The sequence below is a fragment of the Phocoena sinus genome, chromosome 13, assembly GCF_008692025.1.
Source record: "Phocoena sinus isolate mPhoSin1 chromosome 13, mPhoSin1.pri, whole genome shotgun sequence".
NCBI classification, from domain to species: Eukaryota; Metazoa; Chordata; class Mammalia; order Artiodactyla; family Phocoenidae; genus Phocoena; species Phocoena sinus.
Genome location: NC_045775.1, coordinates 23,668,573 through 23,686,440, shown reverse-complemented (window position 1 = coordinate 23,686,440; position 17,868 = coordinate 23,668,573). Strand labels below are relative to the sequence as shown.

The 17,868-nt window shown below is 40.5% G+C and overlaps 1 protein-coding gene across 1 annotated transcript in view; it reads left to right on the top strand.

Moving 5' to 3' along the window:
- Nucleotides 1-17,868, top strand: part of ALK (ALK receptor tyrosine kinase) — a 742,496-nt gene that overhangs the window by 24,586 nt on the left and 700,042 nt on the right. The window contains exon 2 of the mRNA XM_032653286.1: nucleotides 10,380-10,384. Coding sequence (XP_032509177.1) covers nucleotides 10,380-10,384 — 5 coding nt within the window. The remainder of the gene's footprint in view (nucleotides 1-10,379; nucleotides 10,385-17,868) is intronic.

The following is a 17,868-nucleotide window of genomic DNA, read 5'->3' as shown; positions in this document are numbered from 1 at the left end:
GTTAACTTTTGTTTGCCAGGCAGTTAATTTACTTGCCCATCAATGTGATACTTTTGAGGATTATTGTCAAGTTTTACTAAAGGAGTTTAGAGGAGCCTTTATTCTATGGTCAATTTAGATTTTGTCTTAAGATTTGGCCTTTCTACGGTCTGCACTGAAAGCCTTAAGTGTTCAATGAGGTTTTCTACTCTGGTTATTAAGCACTTAAACATTTCCCAGTTCTGTGTGAGCTGCAGAAGTTTTTCAGCTTGCACTTCCCTCAGAGATGTTCTTTTCCTGGTAACTATTCTCTACCCAGCCTTGTGTAATCTCATCCTATGAATGCAACTTAATACTCAGCCAAAGACTCAAGGGGACCCCTGTGCAGTTTTTTGGAGTGTTTTTATCTCTCTCCATCTAGATGTTCCTTCTCTGGTTTGCTCCCTGATAATTCAAGCTGCATCAGCCTTCCCAAACTCTGCTGTCTATTACCTCAGGCCTGTGAGACCACCTTGCTCTATTTGGATCTATCCTTCCTGTATCAGGGTGTGGTAAATGCCTCCAGGCAGAAAATCAGGGCAGTGCTAAGGCCTACCACATTTTATTTTCCCTCTCTCAAGGATTATAATCCTGTGCTACTGATTATCCAATAGAAACAGTTTTTTTGTATATTTTGTCAGCTTTTTATAATTTAACAGCTTTTTATGACAGAAGGGCTAATCCAGTGCTTGTTGAGTACTCCATCATGGCTGGGCATCTGTATGATGAATTTGGAGATCAGAGTCATATTGGTTTGTTTCCAGAGAAACAAACCCCATGTAAAAAGATGTGAAAAAAGAGGGAAGAAAAGTGAAGGGAAAAAATACAGAAGACCTAGTTTCTATGTTGTTGATTCCCAACAGTAGATCCACAGAGAATCTCTCTCCCACATTTTCCCCTGGCTCCAGGCACACCCAGAGTTGTCCATCTCCTGCTGCCACCAGTAGCACAACCGGTCCATTTTACTCAGTAAGCCCATTTTGATTCCTTCTTCCAGGTTTTAGGTTTAAAAGCACAGGGAAAGACCACATTTCTAACCAAAGATGGAAGAGAAAAGGGTTTCTTTGAAACTGATCAAATGCAGTTAAGGCAGAATGTACAATTCACATACCTTTGATTAACCTTTACCTAGAGAGAAATGATTGGTGATTAAGAATTAGATGAGGTGAATAATTATATCAGGAATCTACCTTCGAAGAAATCTCTTTCAGCACTAGAGAAAATGTTGATAAAACACATATAGATATAGATGAGAGGGCGCACCAAAGAGAAATCAGACAAAGGAATTCTTTTTATGGATACCTGTAAGTTTGGACTTTTGCCTGAGGAAATGCTATTTATTGGTTTGTTTTTGTACTGAGCACTTACCAAGTTGAATGAAATACAATCTCTTTCTCCCAGGAGGAGTTCACAACTAGCTGGGGAGAAAAGGCAGACAAGCCATGCTAATAAATAACTCCAGTGAAAGGTATCACTTGAATGGTGGACAAATGATACAAGTGGTTATAGTGGTTCAGTGGAGGCTTGGAGAGGTCAGTTCCTGCTGGGGTGATTAGGGACAGGTTCAATCTGTACCTCCAGATCCCCAAAACCGTTCCTTTACAGTCTGATGAGCTCCACTTGTTCAGTGCATGATAGGAGAGGTGAAGTTCCTCTGAGACAGGAAATTATACCTCTGAAATTTTAGAAAGAATAAACTTATTACCTTTTGGCAGGGAGTCAAGTCAAAGGATATCTACTGAGAATGATGGTTTTCTTTTGGGATTACGATAGAAGTGAGTTAGAAGAAACATCCAGAAGGAGGTGATTTGAGAGGTCTTGGAGTGAGTACGTAATTAGACTTGAAAAAGAGAAGGGCAAAGGACCTTTCAAGTTGGGGCAATAACAGAAAATAATGCCCAGAGGAAGAACAACTGGTTAGAGAGAGAAAGAGAGAGAGACAGACTGACTCTGTGGTGTGTGTGTGTGTGTGTGTGTGTGTGTGTGTGTGTGTGTGTTAAGAAAGTAGAACTAGCCGGAACAGAAAGGTCTAAGGAGTATTGGGGGTTGAGGGGATGGGTACTGAGTCAGATACTCTGAATTGGATGTGGGACTGCCTTATTGAGTCAAGAATTTACATTTGATGCTGAAGAAATCAGAAAGTGTTCAGTTCTTGAGAAGGGGTGATGCATGTTGATTGCACGTTGACTGAAGATTCTTTGGGAAATGTAGTTTAGTTATGGGTTTCAGGCCTGGACCACAGGGAGGGCTGGTAGTTGGATCTGAGCCCTGAGAGGCTGTCCCACTGGCTCAGGAATGAGGGACTCAGAGACACCGAGATGTGAGGGAAACAAATAGGAAGAAGTCAAAGGTCTAAGGTTTTGGGCCAGGGACGCTGTAGACTGGTAGTGTTACTGATAAAGCAGACAGTTAGAATGAGGATCTGGTCTGGGGGAGAGTGGCTAGCATGATAGCAGTTGTAGTGAGCATCTATCTGAGGATCAGGTTATCTGGTATGCACATGGAGATGTGGAGTGGAAACAGGAACAAGTGAGAGGTCCAGACAGAAGATATGGATGTGGGAGCTATTTACATGGAAGGAAGGTCACACCTAAGATTTAAGAAGGCTCAGAATTAGGCAGTAGAATGGAGTCAATGATGTTATCAGAAAGAACTTTGTTACAAGAAGGAAGAGAGGCCGCTGGATTGTGTGGTGTCATGGAAACTGAGGGAGACAGATGTTCCATAGATGAGTAGAAAGGTCATTGTGTTTGACCAAGAGCCTTCTGGAGAGCAGTCATAGGCACAAGGAAGTTTAGAGGCAGTGCTGAGAAATTGGAGCAAAATGTGCTTACGTAGTAGTTCAGGGAGTCTATCTGTGAAAGGAAGAAGAGAAGAGAAAGAGACTGAGATGTCCGTGATGTTAGAGGGTTTAGCAGAATGAAGAAAGGGTGTGTGAAGGATAGATAAACTTCTTAATGTTGAAAATCAGAAGGGGAAAAGCTAAAGAGAAAGGAAGCTTCAGGTACCAGAAAGAAAGGGGATAATTGTGTAGCAAGACCACTCAATCTAGGCATTGCAGACTCTTATACAGGCCTCAGATGCCATTCCATCCAGGCTCTGTCTGCTTCCGCAGTCTCTTCTTTACTAGTGTTACTGCCATTTCATCTTTTAAAATATGTCTGGGGGATGGGGAATCACTATTTTATGAGGCTGCCCTGTGCTTGCTGGACAGATCTGTTGGAAAAATATTTAATACTGGCTGAATTCTACTCCTCCATAACTTAATACTAATGGTAACAGCTACCATTGAACAGTTTTACAGATTACTGTATTTAGTCTTCACTTTAACACAGTAAGGTTGATTTTATTATTATTCCCATTTTATTAGTTATTCCCAGATAACTAAGTCTCAGAGAGGTTAAGTCACTGGCCAAGGTCACATAGCTAAGGAGAGAAGGACCCAGTATTTGAATCGCAACCAGTTTAACTCTGCCCCTATAATCACTATGTCTTATTGCTCCTACTTGTGACTGTTATTCGTTCCCCAAGTAGTGTCCTTTCTCCAATATGAGGGCCCTTTAAATGTTTAAAGTCAGTTATCCTACATATGCTGGATAATTTCCTTTGTCTCCTCCTTCTTTTCTTTCTCTTCCTTTTTCTCACCTTTTTCTTTTCTTTTTTTTTTAAATTGTTAATTCAACAAATAATTATTGAGCAGCTTCAGACTATCAGACACTGTGGTAGGTGATGCACAGATAGCAATGAATAAAACAGACCAAGGCTTTGCCCTCATGGGGTTTATAGACTGTGGAGGGAAGCGTATTGAGTGTGCAAATTAACAAATACATATATAATAAGAAAAGATGATGAATGCTGTGAAGAAAACAGACATTCTAGCCTCCCTTGTCAGTTTTCCTCATAAACTCTGGGTTTCAGAGTGCTCACTATGCTTCTTTCCTCCTGATGCCTTCTCCTCTTAAGGGGTGTCCTTCAGATGAGGACAGTTTCTGCTGCTGTGATCTGATCATTGTGGAGCACGTTGAGACTCTTAACTGGGAATCCTTGTGATACTGCAGCTTAGAGGTAGGAATGGGCAGAACCACAGGCAGGGGTGACTGGAGAGAGGACAGATGTGCAGAGGGCCACGCAGAGATGTAGGTTGGAGAGCCCAGGAGTGGGGACAGATGGTTTCAATCCATTCCATGAAGTATGAGCAAAGGTCATGCTAAATAGATCACGAAGCCATGCATCCCCTCCCATTCCACAGATCCTGCCTTTCCCTTCATGCTCCAGCCCCTCTGAACCCACACATCTGCTTTACAAATGCAGCTGAGGAGGAAAGCACTGAATACTCATGTGTCACAATGGGCAGCTAAGGTCAGAAATGTGCTACAGGGAAAGGTTTCTCCCCTTTCTCCCTTTCCTCTTTCCTTCCTTCCCTTCTAGTCCCCTCCCCTCAGCCCTCCCCTCCCTCTTTCCCTCCCTCCCTTGCTTCCTTCCTTCCTTCTTCCTTCCTTCCTTCTTTCCTACCCTCCTTCCTTCCTTTCATAGTATTAGTCTTAATACCATAGTTTGGAAGACTCTGGTTGGAGAAAAATGTCAAGAAGTACAAATGCAGATTTAATACATCTGACCTTTCTTCTCTTCAGAACAATAAATGTCAAATAGCTTAAAATGACAGCCAGGATGGCTAGAGATTATTTATGTCCTTAAATATTTAGAAACATAGTTTAGACTTAAGTATAATTTACATGAAGATTCTGACCAATGAGAATCATAAACACTTTTAAGGGACCAGCATAAGCAGTGATGTTTACATTTAAGAAAACAGAAAATGTTTTGAAAAAGCATTCTGAAAAATCAGAATAGAATGAAGTGGTGATTCCTGATAAGTAATGAGAACACTTGATAATATCAAGAAAGTATTTTGTGACACAAAATTGTGTTTGGGTTTTTTATATCTGCGTGGTGTGGTTTGGTAGCATTCCAGAGAAAGACCTACAATCCACATGTCCTGTCCTTTGATTAAATACAAAATATTATATATATGCATTTTTACTTGAATCACTTATCCCCATTTTACGAAAGATGTTTTACTGTTAAAACAGAAGGAGGGAGAATTATCTTGCTCCAGCTGTGTAAATCCTGATAGAAGTATATAATCCTTCAGCCTGTGGAGGGTGTCATTCTTTACTCTACCTCATACTCAATTATCATCAGAAGCAGCAGCGTCCCTTTTAGAGTAGAGGCTCTGAAAGGTGTTTTTTGTTTTAAATAACAGCCACATGGCACAGGGATATCAGCTTGGTGCTTTGTGACCGCCTGGAGGGGTGGGATAGGGAGGGAGATGCAAGAGGGAAGAGATATGGTAACATGTATATGTATAACTGATTCACTTTGTTATAAAGCAGAAACACACCATTGTAAAGCAATTATACCCCAATAAAGATGTTAAAAAAAATAACTATGAACATTAGTTAACCCGTTTACTTCTGAAATGACACATCATTTGCATTGCAAATAGAATCTGAAGTTAGTTCTGGTTCTGGTACTCAACTCCAGAACTTAGAAGTTCATAAAGTAGTGAGACAATAACATTTTTCTGCTCCTGGAAGTCTCATCTGTAAAATAGAGATTATGTAATAATAGAGATCATTATAGCACTTGCTTTATAGGGTCCTTATGAGGAGTAAATGAGATAATTAAAAGAAGAGTTTAGTACAGCACCTGCCACATGGTTAAAGGACTGAAAATATTATTTATTATCTTCTATTTTAGTATTGTTGTTTTATTAATAAAACAATATTGTTGTTTTATTAATAAAAAAACTTTTTTTGTTCCTTCTTTTTTATATCATCTTTGCTGAAATTTAGCTGTATTCAAAATTAGAGTTTATCCTTTATAAAATACATTTAAGCAAAGAACCCAAAAGAAAGCTGTAAATGTTGTAGACTAAAGCAGCCTATTTGCTCAAAGAGCTAAAGTCATCAGAAAATCAGTGCCATCCCATAGTGCATTTCCTAAGAGTTCCATATGGATCCAGCAAATCTTTTCTTTGTTTCTTTTTTAACGTCAAATAATTTTAATTAAGTCATGAAGATTATTTCTAAACTCTTAAGATATTCACTCTAAGATCTTTTACTTTCATAGCAGAAAAAGTCCTTATTTCTATAATTAACTATGAAGTTTGAAAACCTATGTAAGTTGAGGCAGTGGAAGGAGGCAAGAGAGTTTTGGACCAGGAGTCATGGGATTATGTTTTCATTTTAGGATATGCTGACTTGTCCTATTTGAACCTAGGCAAATCACCTAAACGTTCTCAGTTGTAGTTTCTGTCATGTGAAATAAGTGAGTTCTAATCTCTACTATCCCTTTCCTATTAAAATTCTATGATTCAAACCTATTTCCAGGGCTGGTTTTTTGAAGCATTACTGGGAAGATCCTATTTCTATAAACAGTTACAGGGTTAATTAGAATTTCACAGAGCAGTGATAGGAAATGATAACCTTCTCTGATTCTTATATGTTGGTAACTAGCAGATTTTGATAAGAATTGTTTACCTCTAACTAATATACCTTTTCTCCACATCTACACCAGCATTTGTTATTTTTGGTCTTTTTCATGATAGCCATTCTGACAGGTGTGAAGTGATACCTCATTGTGGTTTTGATTTGCATGTCCCTGATGACTAGCGATGTTGAGCATATTTTCATGTCCCTGTTGGCCATCTGTATGTCTTCTTTGGAAAAATGTCTGTTCAGGTCTTCTGCCCATTTATTAATTGACTCATTTGTTTTTTTGATATTGAGTTGTATGAGCTGCTTATACATTTTGGGTATTAACCCCTTATTAGTCATATCATTTGCAAATATTTTCTCCCATTCAGTAGGTTGTCTTTTCATTTTGTCAGTGGTTTCCTTTGCTATACAAAAGCTTTTAAGTTTAATTAGCTCTATTTGTTTATATTTGCTTTTGTTTTCTTTGCCTTACGAGACAGGTCCAAACAATATTGCTATGATTTATGTCAGAGTGTTCTGCCTATGTTTTTTTCTAGGAGCTTTGTGGTTTCTGGTTTACATTTAGGTCTTTAATTCATTTTGAGTTTATTTTTGTATATGGTGTGAGAAAATGTTCTAATCTCATTGTTTTACATGTGGGTATCCAGTTTTCACAGCTCTACTCATTAAAGAGACTGTCTTTTCTTTATTGTATATTTTTGCCTCCTTTGTCATAGATTAGTTGACCGTAAGTGCATGGGTTTATTTCTGGGCTCTCTATTCTGTTCTGTTGATCTATGTGTCTGTTTTTGTGTCAGTACCATAGTGTTTTGATTACTGTAGCTTTGTAGCATAATCTGAAGTCAGAGAGTGTGATGCCTACAGCTCTGATCTTTCTCAAGATCATTTTGGTGATTGGAGTTCTTTTGTGTTTCCATACATATTTTAAAATTATTTGTTCTAGTTCTGTGAAAAATGCCATTGGTATTTTGATAAGGATTTCCTATATTTTGCCTTGGGTAGCATGGTCATTTTATCAATATTAATTCTTCCAATGCATGAAGAATACATGCTTATATCCCTTTTTTTTGTCTGTGTGGTATGCAGGCCTCTCACTGTTGTGGCCTCTCCCATTGCGGAGCACAGGCCCCGGACGCGCAGGCTTAGCGGCCATGGCTTACGGGCCCAGCCGCTCCGTGGCATGTGTGATCTTCCCAGACCAGGGCACGAACCCGCGTCCCCTGCATCAGCAGGCACACTCTCAACCACTGGACCACAGGGAAGCCTATACTTCTTAATAGCCTGTTGGCTATTTCTTTAACATTGTTCTCCATTCAGCAGATAATCATAGAGACCTCTTGTGTGTTTAGAACTTTGTAAAGTCCTATAGGGTAAAAGACAATAATTGTAAAATGTGGTCCCTGACTTTAAAGAACTTATAGTTCAATAAGGAAGACCAAAAATATGGGATTTGGAGTCAAAAGTTGGAGATTCAAGACTTGACACCAGCATCAATTAGCTTCATGATCTTCATTTAAGCTCTTTTGAGTCCTAGTGAAGTGCAGGGGATGATTCCAATCTCACAGGGTTGTTGACAGGCTCAAATAAGATTATATATGTAGAATAGTGTTCTGTAAAATTGAAAGCCCTATTAAGCATTACACCAACTATTAGAAATGATACAAGAGGGTGTAGATGTAAAGGCTAAATGTCTTAGAGCAGAGAACAGTGAGTAGGGGGTTAGTGAGTAGAGACTTCCTGATGGAGCTGAGGCTTGATGGGTCCTGGAGATGAGTAGGGTTTGGATAGTCAGGATGAAAGAAGGAGACCACTCCAAGTGGGGAGCATAGAACATGGAGCATGGAGTGAAGGTTGCTCAATTACGTTTGATTAACTCAACCAGTCCTCCTAGATTACCTAATACGAACCTCATGCTCTACTGGGACTTCTCTGTTTGGAGAAGAAATGTTGTGTGGGAAAGTACAGTTGGATGGACAAGATGGGATCAGGACATGACAGGAGGGCCTTGGAGAGCAAGTAAGAATGTTTAACCTCCGCATGGCAAGAAATAGGCAGCCATCAATAGGTCTGATGTGAATAGCATTTTAGGAAAATGAAATTGGTAATGGTGTGTAGTTTGGATTAGTATGTAGAGACTGGAGTCTGTAATCTGGGGTGGAGGGTGGGGGAAGATTTGGAAAGTGGGATGGTGGAGAAAAGGATGACTCCAGAAAAACTTAACAGACTTTGGTGTCAGAGGCAAAAGAGGGAGGAATCCAAGTTTTTCTAGAACTTTTTACCAGTAAGATTAGAATAACAATTTTCCTATCATTCGATAGGAAAGAAGAATTGGGGGAGAAAAGAAATTTGGGAGGAAGAGTTGAGTTCCGTTGGCGCATGGGGAGTTGAGATGGTAGCCAGTTCCGGGCAGCAGCATTCTGTAGGCAATTGGAAATGCGGGACTAGAACTCATATAAGAAGTCAGGGTTAGGCATGGGGATTTGGGAATCATCAGCACAGAGACTCATAAATTATGCACTTTGCTTAGGCTTAATTTCATGTTTTTTAGAAGATAAGAAAAATGAAAAGCTTGCTGAATTATGGATTATGCAACTGTATTAAAAGTAATTCTCCCTTTCCCCCTCCCTTCTGTCTCCCTGATGATTTTTGTGTTCTGTTCTTCTCTCTGATCCACTTATCCTTCCCCTAATACTTTATAAACTGAGGGACACAATAACCTCTATTTCTGTCAGATCAGAAGATTGTCAGTGAAGAGATTAAGGTGATCGGGAATGTTTACCAGAAAATATGACGATCCTCTTGGCACCTTCTCCAATCCTTCAGAGATCAGAGGGATACAGACTTTCTCTAGAGGAAAACAACCATTTATATTTATGGGAGGAAATATTAAAGAGCTAAATTCTCAGTTCCCTGGACAGCCCCATTGTTTGTTTTGCAGCTTTTATTAAGAAAAGCAGTGATTCTCAGCAAGAGACAGAGCTGCTTGGCAAATAATGTAATCAGATGAAGTAGGGTTTTCAGACCTGGTGGGTGGACTTGAAGTTGGGACTCCTCTCCTGGCACTCAGTTTTCATTTGTGGTTTGAACTGAGTTTGCACAAATAGCAGATACAGCACTCAAAGTTGAATTTTCTTTAGTTTATCTTCTTCTTCCTCCCCTTCAAAGAGAAAAATTTCCCAGCAATTTGCTTAGATGTTCGCAAGCATTACCTGGTACAGAGAGTATCTACTTGACTTTACATAAGGTAATAATGAGGAGGAGGAAGTTGGAGAAATAAAGACACACGGTGCTAACATTTATTGAACATCTATTATATGCCAGGCACTTTATAATCATTCTCTCATTTAATCTTCACAGCTGCAAAAGATGGATATTTTAATCTCTGTTTCACAACTGAGGCTCTGAGGGGTTATGTAACTTGCCCAGATCATGCAATTAGTAAGTGACTGAACTGGGATTAGGATCCCCTAACTGGGGTTAGTTTTCTAAGCCTGAATGTTTCTTGTTTCAAGCTTGTGCTTCCTTTCCATCCCTATTATAAGCAAAAATTATTTTTTAAAAAAGACACTTGATTGTAATTTTACAGAAGCCTGTGGGGTAGGATGAGAATCCAGTAGTTCTCAGATCCATACATTCCTCAGCTAGGTCACTCATTCCCCATCCCTCTCTCCTTCCTGCTTTCTCTTTTGTTTTTCCTTTACCTATCATAGTGGGATGCTCTCTTCTCTCCTTACAATTCTCTCTTGAGGTGGACAGGTTGAAAGATGAGGCAGAGTGGTAAGGAAATACAGCACCAGATCCTTCGTTTTTCAGGGCATCCTGTGTATATTTTTCGTTGACCTTCTGTGGAGCCTGGTCAAGGGCATGTGGATACTACAGTTTGGCTGCATTACAGCTTCTGATTTTCATGTTGACTGTGGACAGACATTGATAGAAGTACCAGCTACATACAAGGTACCAAAGTGGGTGCTAGGAAATTACTTTGAAGTAAATAAATGGAAATTTCCTTAAAATTAAAAAAATGTGTTTAAATATTGGATATTTAAGAACTATGGGCCAAGGATAAAGGAGTGTGGAAGAGAGAGGAGCAGGCCGCAGTCCTTAGAAGCTAACAAGTTCCTGGGGATAAAAGGCAAGGACGGCTTGAGGTGTGGCCCTGGCCACCTGCCCTGGTCCACTACACAGTCACTCTTTGGTCCACAGCCATCAGCTGTCCAGAGCTCTCTATTAGGCAGCCCATTTTCGTGACATCCCTTGGGTGGCACTCCATGCAGATGCTCTCCTCCCCTTACCTTTTTCTCCTCCTCTGAAATCTAATACATGAATGAATGGATGAGTTGGCCTACCCTTAGGGTAGATGTATCTGGGAAAGACCTATTATCTGGGCAAGACAGGGAAATTGGAGTGGGCCAGGCCCCTCAAAGCACTCCCAGGTCAGTCAGTGCATGTTGACTACAGCCTTCCAGCAAAGTGTTGCTAATAGTGAGGATTTTAGGTCAATGAGGAGGCAAGGCCAGCTGTGAAGATGAACTGAGATGCTGCACATGAGGCAGTCACCACAGCACTTGGCACGTGGTAAGTGCCTCTCTAGATGTTATTTGTACCATGATTATGCTTATTCTCATTGAAATCAGTTAAAATGCTTTTGTCTGCAAGTAAAAAAGACCCAACTAAAAGTAGCTGAACGATCTTGTATAATGAGAAGTCAAGAGTTGGTGTGTCTCTAGGGTTGGTTAATTCAGGAGCACGTGGAAAGGCAGGAGCACAGGAGCACCCAGGTCCTTTCTGTCTTTCCACTCTGCCTTCCTTAGGGTGGGTGGCTGCAGAAGCTCCAGGCACCTTCACATGAAGCTGAAAAAGGGCAGAGTTTGTCCTTTGTTCCTTCATAAGAGAATGGAAAACTTTTACAAAGGCTGCTAGTCGTTTTCCCCTTGTGTCCCATTTGTTAGGGCTACCTCACATGACTGTGCCTAAATCAAGAGGAAATAATACAATTCACATAGTCTCAAACTTGAACTTGCATCAGAATCACTGGGAGGGCTTGTTAAAACAGAGATTGCTGGGCTGCATCCCCAGAGATTCTGAGTCAGTAGGTCTAGGGTAGGGCCTGAGAATTTGCATTACTAACAAGTACTCTGTTAGTATAGGGACCACACTTTAATAACCATTGGCTTAAACTGTTCAGTAGTCATCTCCCAGGTCTAGAGCAGTGCTCTTGAAGTACATAGATATCCCAAACCTGATCAGAGTTGAGGCTCTGTTAGCAAGAAGGAAGGGGGAAAATGCCTGCTGGTTAGTCACATATCATTTTTAATTTTTGGAGTTACAGAAAGGGCAGAAGGTTTCATATTAGGCTCTTGATTCCCTCTGGGTCATATCTTGCAGGGGTGCTTTCCTTTCACTTAGGACAATCCCAGAGAACGTCTGGATTACCAATTCAACTCAGCTGAAGATAGGAGAAATTTCACTGTCATGCTATTACATGGGCTCTTGGACATCAAATATTAGGTTTAGTAGACCATTGCAGATGGCAGTGGCTGCTCCTTCCCCCTCTCTCTTCTTCCTCATCTTCCTCTTCTTCCTTCTTCTTTTGTCCCTACAAACTTCAGCATCATATGAAACTTCCATATTTCAGAGAACCAAATTCTCCCTTGTCCTGCAATGTGTCCACTCCAAGCTTCCCACTTTGGGGCTGTGCAGCTCCTTTGGTAGCAAAGGCTGAGGGCCTTATAGCTGGAATCTGAGCAGTCACAGGCTCAGTCATCAGGAAGCTTGATGCTGTGGTTACTTCTAAATGAACAGTCATTATTGATGCTAATTGAACTTGAAGTTAATGAAAAAGGGTTATTTTACAGGGCTTAAGTCAAGGCCAAAATTCTTATTACAAGTTAATTATTCTCCTTAAAAGGCACTATTACAGCCATGATAGTTTTTTATCAACTTTTTCTCTAGTGCTGAAAGAGATTTCTTCAAAGGCAGATTCCTGATATAATTATTCACCTCATCTAATTCTTAATCACCAATCATTTCTCTCTAGGTAAAGGTTAATCAAAGGTATGTGAATTGTACATTCTGCCTTAATTGCATTTGATCAGTTTCAAAGAAACCCTTTTCTCTTCCATCTTTGGTTAGAAATGTGGTCTTTCCCTGTGCTTTTAAACCTAAAACCTGGAAGAAGGAATCAAAATGGGCTCACTGGGTAAAATGGACCGGTTCTGCTACTGGTGGCGGCAGGAGATGGACAACTCTGGGTGTGCCTGGAGCCAGGGGAAGGTGTGGGAGAGAGATTCTCTGTGGATCTACTGTTGGGAATCAACAACATAGAAACTAGGTCTTCTGTATTCTTTCCCTTCACTTTTCTTCCCTCTTTTTTCACGTCTTTTTACATGGGGTTTAAGCATTCAACATAAGAGTTTGGGGGCAACACATTTTGATTCATGTTGACACCCAATTCACCATCACAGCTCTGTGCTTTTGTCAAGCTATTTCTTCTTTTGGGTGCCCTTTCCATTCCTCTCCACCTGTGGCAGTGCTCTTCATATCTCAAGTCTCTGCTTAAATGTCAACTCCTCCAAGATACATAGCCCCCACCCTGCCTCCTTCAAGAGGGATTTACTACTTCAGAGCTGTGACTGCATGCCTTGCCCGGTTGTTTCTATGGCAGTGTCTGTCTTCTTGCATCCCCTCTGCCACTCCCATAATACCACTGCAGGGAACAGTTTGTGGACCCCCATGGGACATTTAGTTTATGCCCCTTACAATGGAGAGACATACGCCAGAATCTTCTGGCACCAAACACAATGCCTGTGAAATGCATAGAAGGCCAGGGAAAGCCATAGACCCATAACCTGTAGCCAGCCCCCGCTTTTCACTCCTGCCATTGGCAATACTGGAAAGCCACTGGCTCACTCCTGTGGTCGGTCCTCCTTTCAAATGCCCATTGGCCATAAGGAAACTCCTAGAAGAGCCAATAGCCAATAACCTGCTGATAAACCAGTAATTAACCGGATTGAGGCTCACAATTAACATGGTGAGGGACCTCCTGAATTAAGCCTCTGGAAGTACTATTAAGATGCAAATATTATCCAGAAGGAGTAAAGTAAGAAACCATAACCAGTCATGCAATACTCATTTACAAAGACCATGATTTCTTTTCCACATTATTTAACCAGTCACCCAGTAGGTTTCTGAAGGAATGGTACAGGAGCTGGACCACGGTTTAGCCAGGCTGACAGCCACAGCATAGGGATTCTTGGAGCTGCACCTTCCATTCTCAGTTTTTGTCTCTCTGCCAAGACTTCCAGTCATATAACTTTCAACTCACAGCCCATTCTCTTTTAGAGCAAAGCTTTGTCTTTTAACCCTTGTTCACATTGTGTCTTTCAAAATGAAAAAAAAGATCTCCTCATGGAACCCCGATTCACTCCAGTGTTGTCTGCCTTCCTAGGTTGTCACTCATTCACAGTGCAAAATGGCGAGGAGGAGGCTATCCTGAATAATAAATTTCAGGGCTATTAAGGTTTTAAATCATCCTAGAGAATTAGGCTCAACCAGCAGTCCTTGTGTGTGCCACTGTAACTTGCCAACCCCAAATCCTGCCTTATCTCCAGGCATAAAAGCCACATTAAGTTTTAAGATCTGACTCAATAATGTATTATGGATAATGATGACACCTTGATATTAAGTCTTCAGAAAAGAGCCTGGGCATATGACTTGACATATTGAGGTTTTACCACTGATAGAAATGTTAGAGTTTTATGGCTTCCACTGATTGTTAAGCAAATACTATATCTTTCTATGGAAAATACTAACCCAAAAAGCGCATTTTAAGAGGAGTATGTGTAAGCAGAGTGTGTGTTTGTGTGTATGTGTGTGTGTTTAACACACTGCCATACTTAGATAGTTCCCTGTCTTTCTCTAAATGGAAAAGCAAAATACTTGAGAATTTAAAGGGAGTTGAAAGTCAAAGAATATCCTGCATTTAAAAAAGTGCTTAGTAGGACTTCCCTGGTGGCGCAGTGGTTGAGAGTCCGCCTGCCGATGCAGGGGACACGGGTTCGTGTCCCAGTCCGGGAAGATCCCACGTGCCGTGGAGCGGCTGGGCCCATGAGCCGTGGCCACTGAGCCTGCGCGTCCGGGGCCTGTGCTCCGCAACGGGACAGGCCACAACAGTGAGAGGCCTGCGTATGGCAAAACAACAACAAAAAAGTGCTTAGTGCAGTCTGGCTGCGCCACAGCTGCCAGGCCCTCGGCCGATGCAGGGAGACCTGCAGCAATGTGGACGAGGCCGTGTGGATGACAGGCTCTTGGTGCTCCAGCCAGGCATCAGGGCTGTACCTCTTAGGTGGGAGAGCCAAGTTCAGGACAATTGGTCCACCAGAGACCTCCCAGTTCCATGTAATATCAAACGAAGAAAATCTCCCAGAGATCTCCATCTCAACGCCAAGACCCAGCTCCACTCAACGACCAGCAAGCTACAGTGCTGGACACCCTATGCCAAACAACTAGCAAGACAGGAACACAACCACACCCACTAGCAGAGAGGCTGCCTAAAATCATAATAAGGCCACAGACACCTCAAAACACACCAATAAATGTGGACCTGCCCACCAGAAAGACAAGATCCAGCCCCATCTACCAGAACACAGGCATTAGTCCCCTCCACCAGGAATCCTACACAACCGAGTGAACCAACCTTAGCCACTGGGGGCAGACACCAAAAACAACGGGAACTATGACCCTGCAGCCTGTGGAAAGGAGACCCCAAACACAGTAAGTTAAGCAAAATGACAAGACAAAGAAACACACAGCAGATGAAGGACCAAGGTAAAAACCCACCAGACCTAACAAATGAAGAGGAAATAGTCAGTCTACCTGAAAAAGAATTCAGAATAATGATAGTAAAGATGATCCAAAATCTTGGAAACAGAATAGAGAAAGTACAAGAAATGTTTAACAAGGACCTAGAAGAACTAAAGATCAAACAATTATGAACAATACAATAAATGAAATTACAAATTCTCCTCAAGGAATCAATAGTAGAATAAATGAGGCAGAAGAATGGATAAATGACCTGGAAGATAAAATAGTAGAAATAACTACTGCAGAGCAGAATAAAGAAAAAAGAATGAAAAGAATTGACGACAGTCTAAGAGACCTCTGGGACAATATTAAATGCACCAACAATCGAATTATAGGGGTCCCAGAAGAAGATGAGAAAAAAAAAGGGACTGAGAAAATATTTGAAGAGATTATAGTTGAAAACTTCCCTAATATGTGTAAGGAAATAGTTGGTCAAGTCCAGGAAGCACAGAGAGTCCCATACAGGATAAATCCAAGGAGAAACACCCCAAGACACATATTAGTCAAACTATCAAAAATTAAATGCAAAGAAAATATATTAAAAGCAGCAAGGGAAAAACAACAAATAATATACAAGGGAATCCCCATATGGTTAAGAGCTGATCTTTCAGCAGAAACTCTGTAAGCCAGAAGGGAGTGGCAGGACATATTTAAAGTGATGAAAGGGAAAAACCTACAACCAAAATTATCCAGCAAGGATCTCATTCAGATTTGACAGAGAAATTAAAAGCTTTACAGACAAGCAAAAGCTAAGAGAATTCAGCACCACAAAACCAGCTTTACAACAAATGCTAAAGGAACTTCTCTAGGGAGGAAACACAAGAGAAGGAAAAGACCTACAATAACAAACCCAAAACAATTAAGCAAATGGTAATAGGAACATACATATCAATAATTACTTTAAATGTAAATGGATTAAATGCTCCTACCAAAAGACATACCTTGGCTGAATAGATACAAAAACAAGACCCATATATATGCTGTCTACAAGAGACCCACTTCAGACCTAGGGCCACATACAGACGGAAAGTGAGGGGTTGGAAAAAGATATTCCATGCAAATGGAAATCAAAAGAAATCTGGAGTAGCAATTCTCATATCAGAGAAAATAGACTTTAAAATAAAGACTATTACAAGACACAAAGAAGGACACTACATAATGATCAAGGGATCAATCCAAGAGGAAGATATAACAATTGTAAATATTTATGCACCCAACGTAGGAGCACCTCAGTACATAAGGCAAATGCTAACAGCCATAAAAGGGGAAATCGACAGTAACACAGTCATACTAGGGGACTTTAACACCCCACTTTCACCAATGGACATATCATCCAAAATAAAAATAAATAAGGAAACACAAGCTTTAAAGGATACATTAAACAAGATGGACTTAATTGATATTTGTAGGACATTCCATCCCAAAACAACAGAATACACTTTCTTCTCAAGTGCTGATGGAACATTCTGCAGGATAGATCATATCTTGGGTCACAAATCAAGCCGTGGTAAATTTAAGAAAATTGATATCGTATCAAGTATCTTTTTTGGCCACAACACTGTGAGACTAGATATCAATTACAGGAAAAAATCTGTAAGCAATACAAACACATGGAGGCTAAACAACACACTACTTAATAACCAAGAGATCAGTGAAGGAATCAAAGAGGATATCAAAAAATACATAGAAACAAATGAAAATGAAAACATGACGACCCAACACCTATGGTATGCAGCAAGAGCAGTTCTAAGAGGGTAGTTTATAGCAACACAATCCTACCTTAAGAACCAAGAAACATCTCAGATAAACCACCTAACGTTACACCTAAAGCAATTAGAGAAAGAAGAACAAAAAACCCCCAAAGTTAGCAGAACAAAAAAACCCCAAAGTTAGCAGAAAGAAGAACAAAAAAACCCCAAAGTTTACACCTAAAGCAATTAGAGAAAGAAGAACAAAAAAACCCCAAAGTTAGCAGAAGGAAGTAAGTCATGAAGATCAGATCAGAAATAAATGAAAAAGAAATGAAGGAAACGATAACAAAGATCAATAAAACTAAGAGCAGGTTCTTTGAGAAGATAAACAAAATTGATAAACCATTAGCCACACTCATCAAGAAAAAAAGGGAGAAGACTCAAATCAATAGAATTAGAAATGAAAAAGGGGAAGTAACACCTGACATTGCAGAAATACAAAGGATCATGAGAGATTACTACAAGCAACTATAAGCCAATAAAATGGACAACCTGGAAAAAGTGGACAAATTCTTAGAAATGCACAACCTTCTGAGACTGAACCAGGAAGAAATATAAAATATGAACAGACCAGTCACAAGCACTGAAATTGAAACTGTCTGATTAAAAATCTTCCAACAAACAAAAGCCCAGGACCAGATGTCTTCACAGGCGAATTCTATCTAACATTTAGAGAGGAGCTAACACCTGTCCTTCTCAAACTCTTCCAAACTATAGCAGAGGGAGGAGCTCTCCCA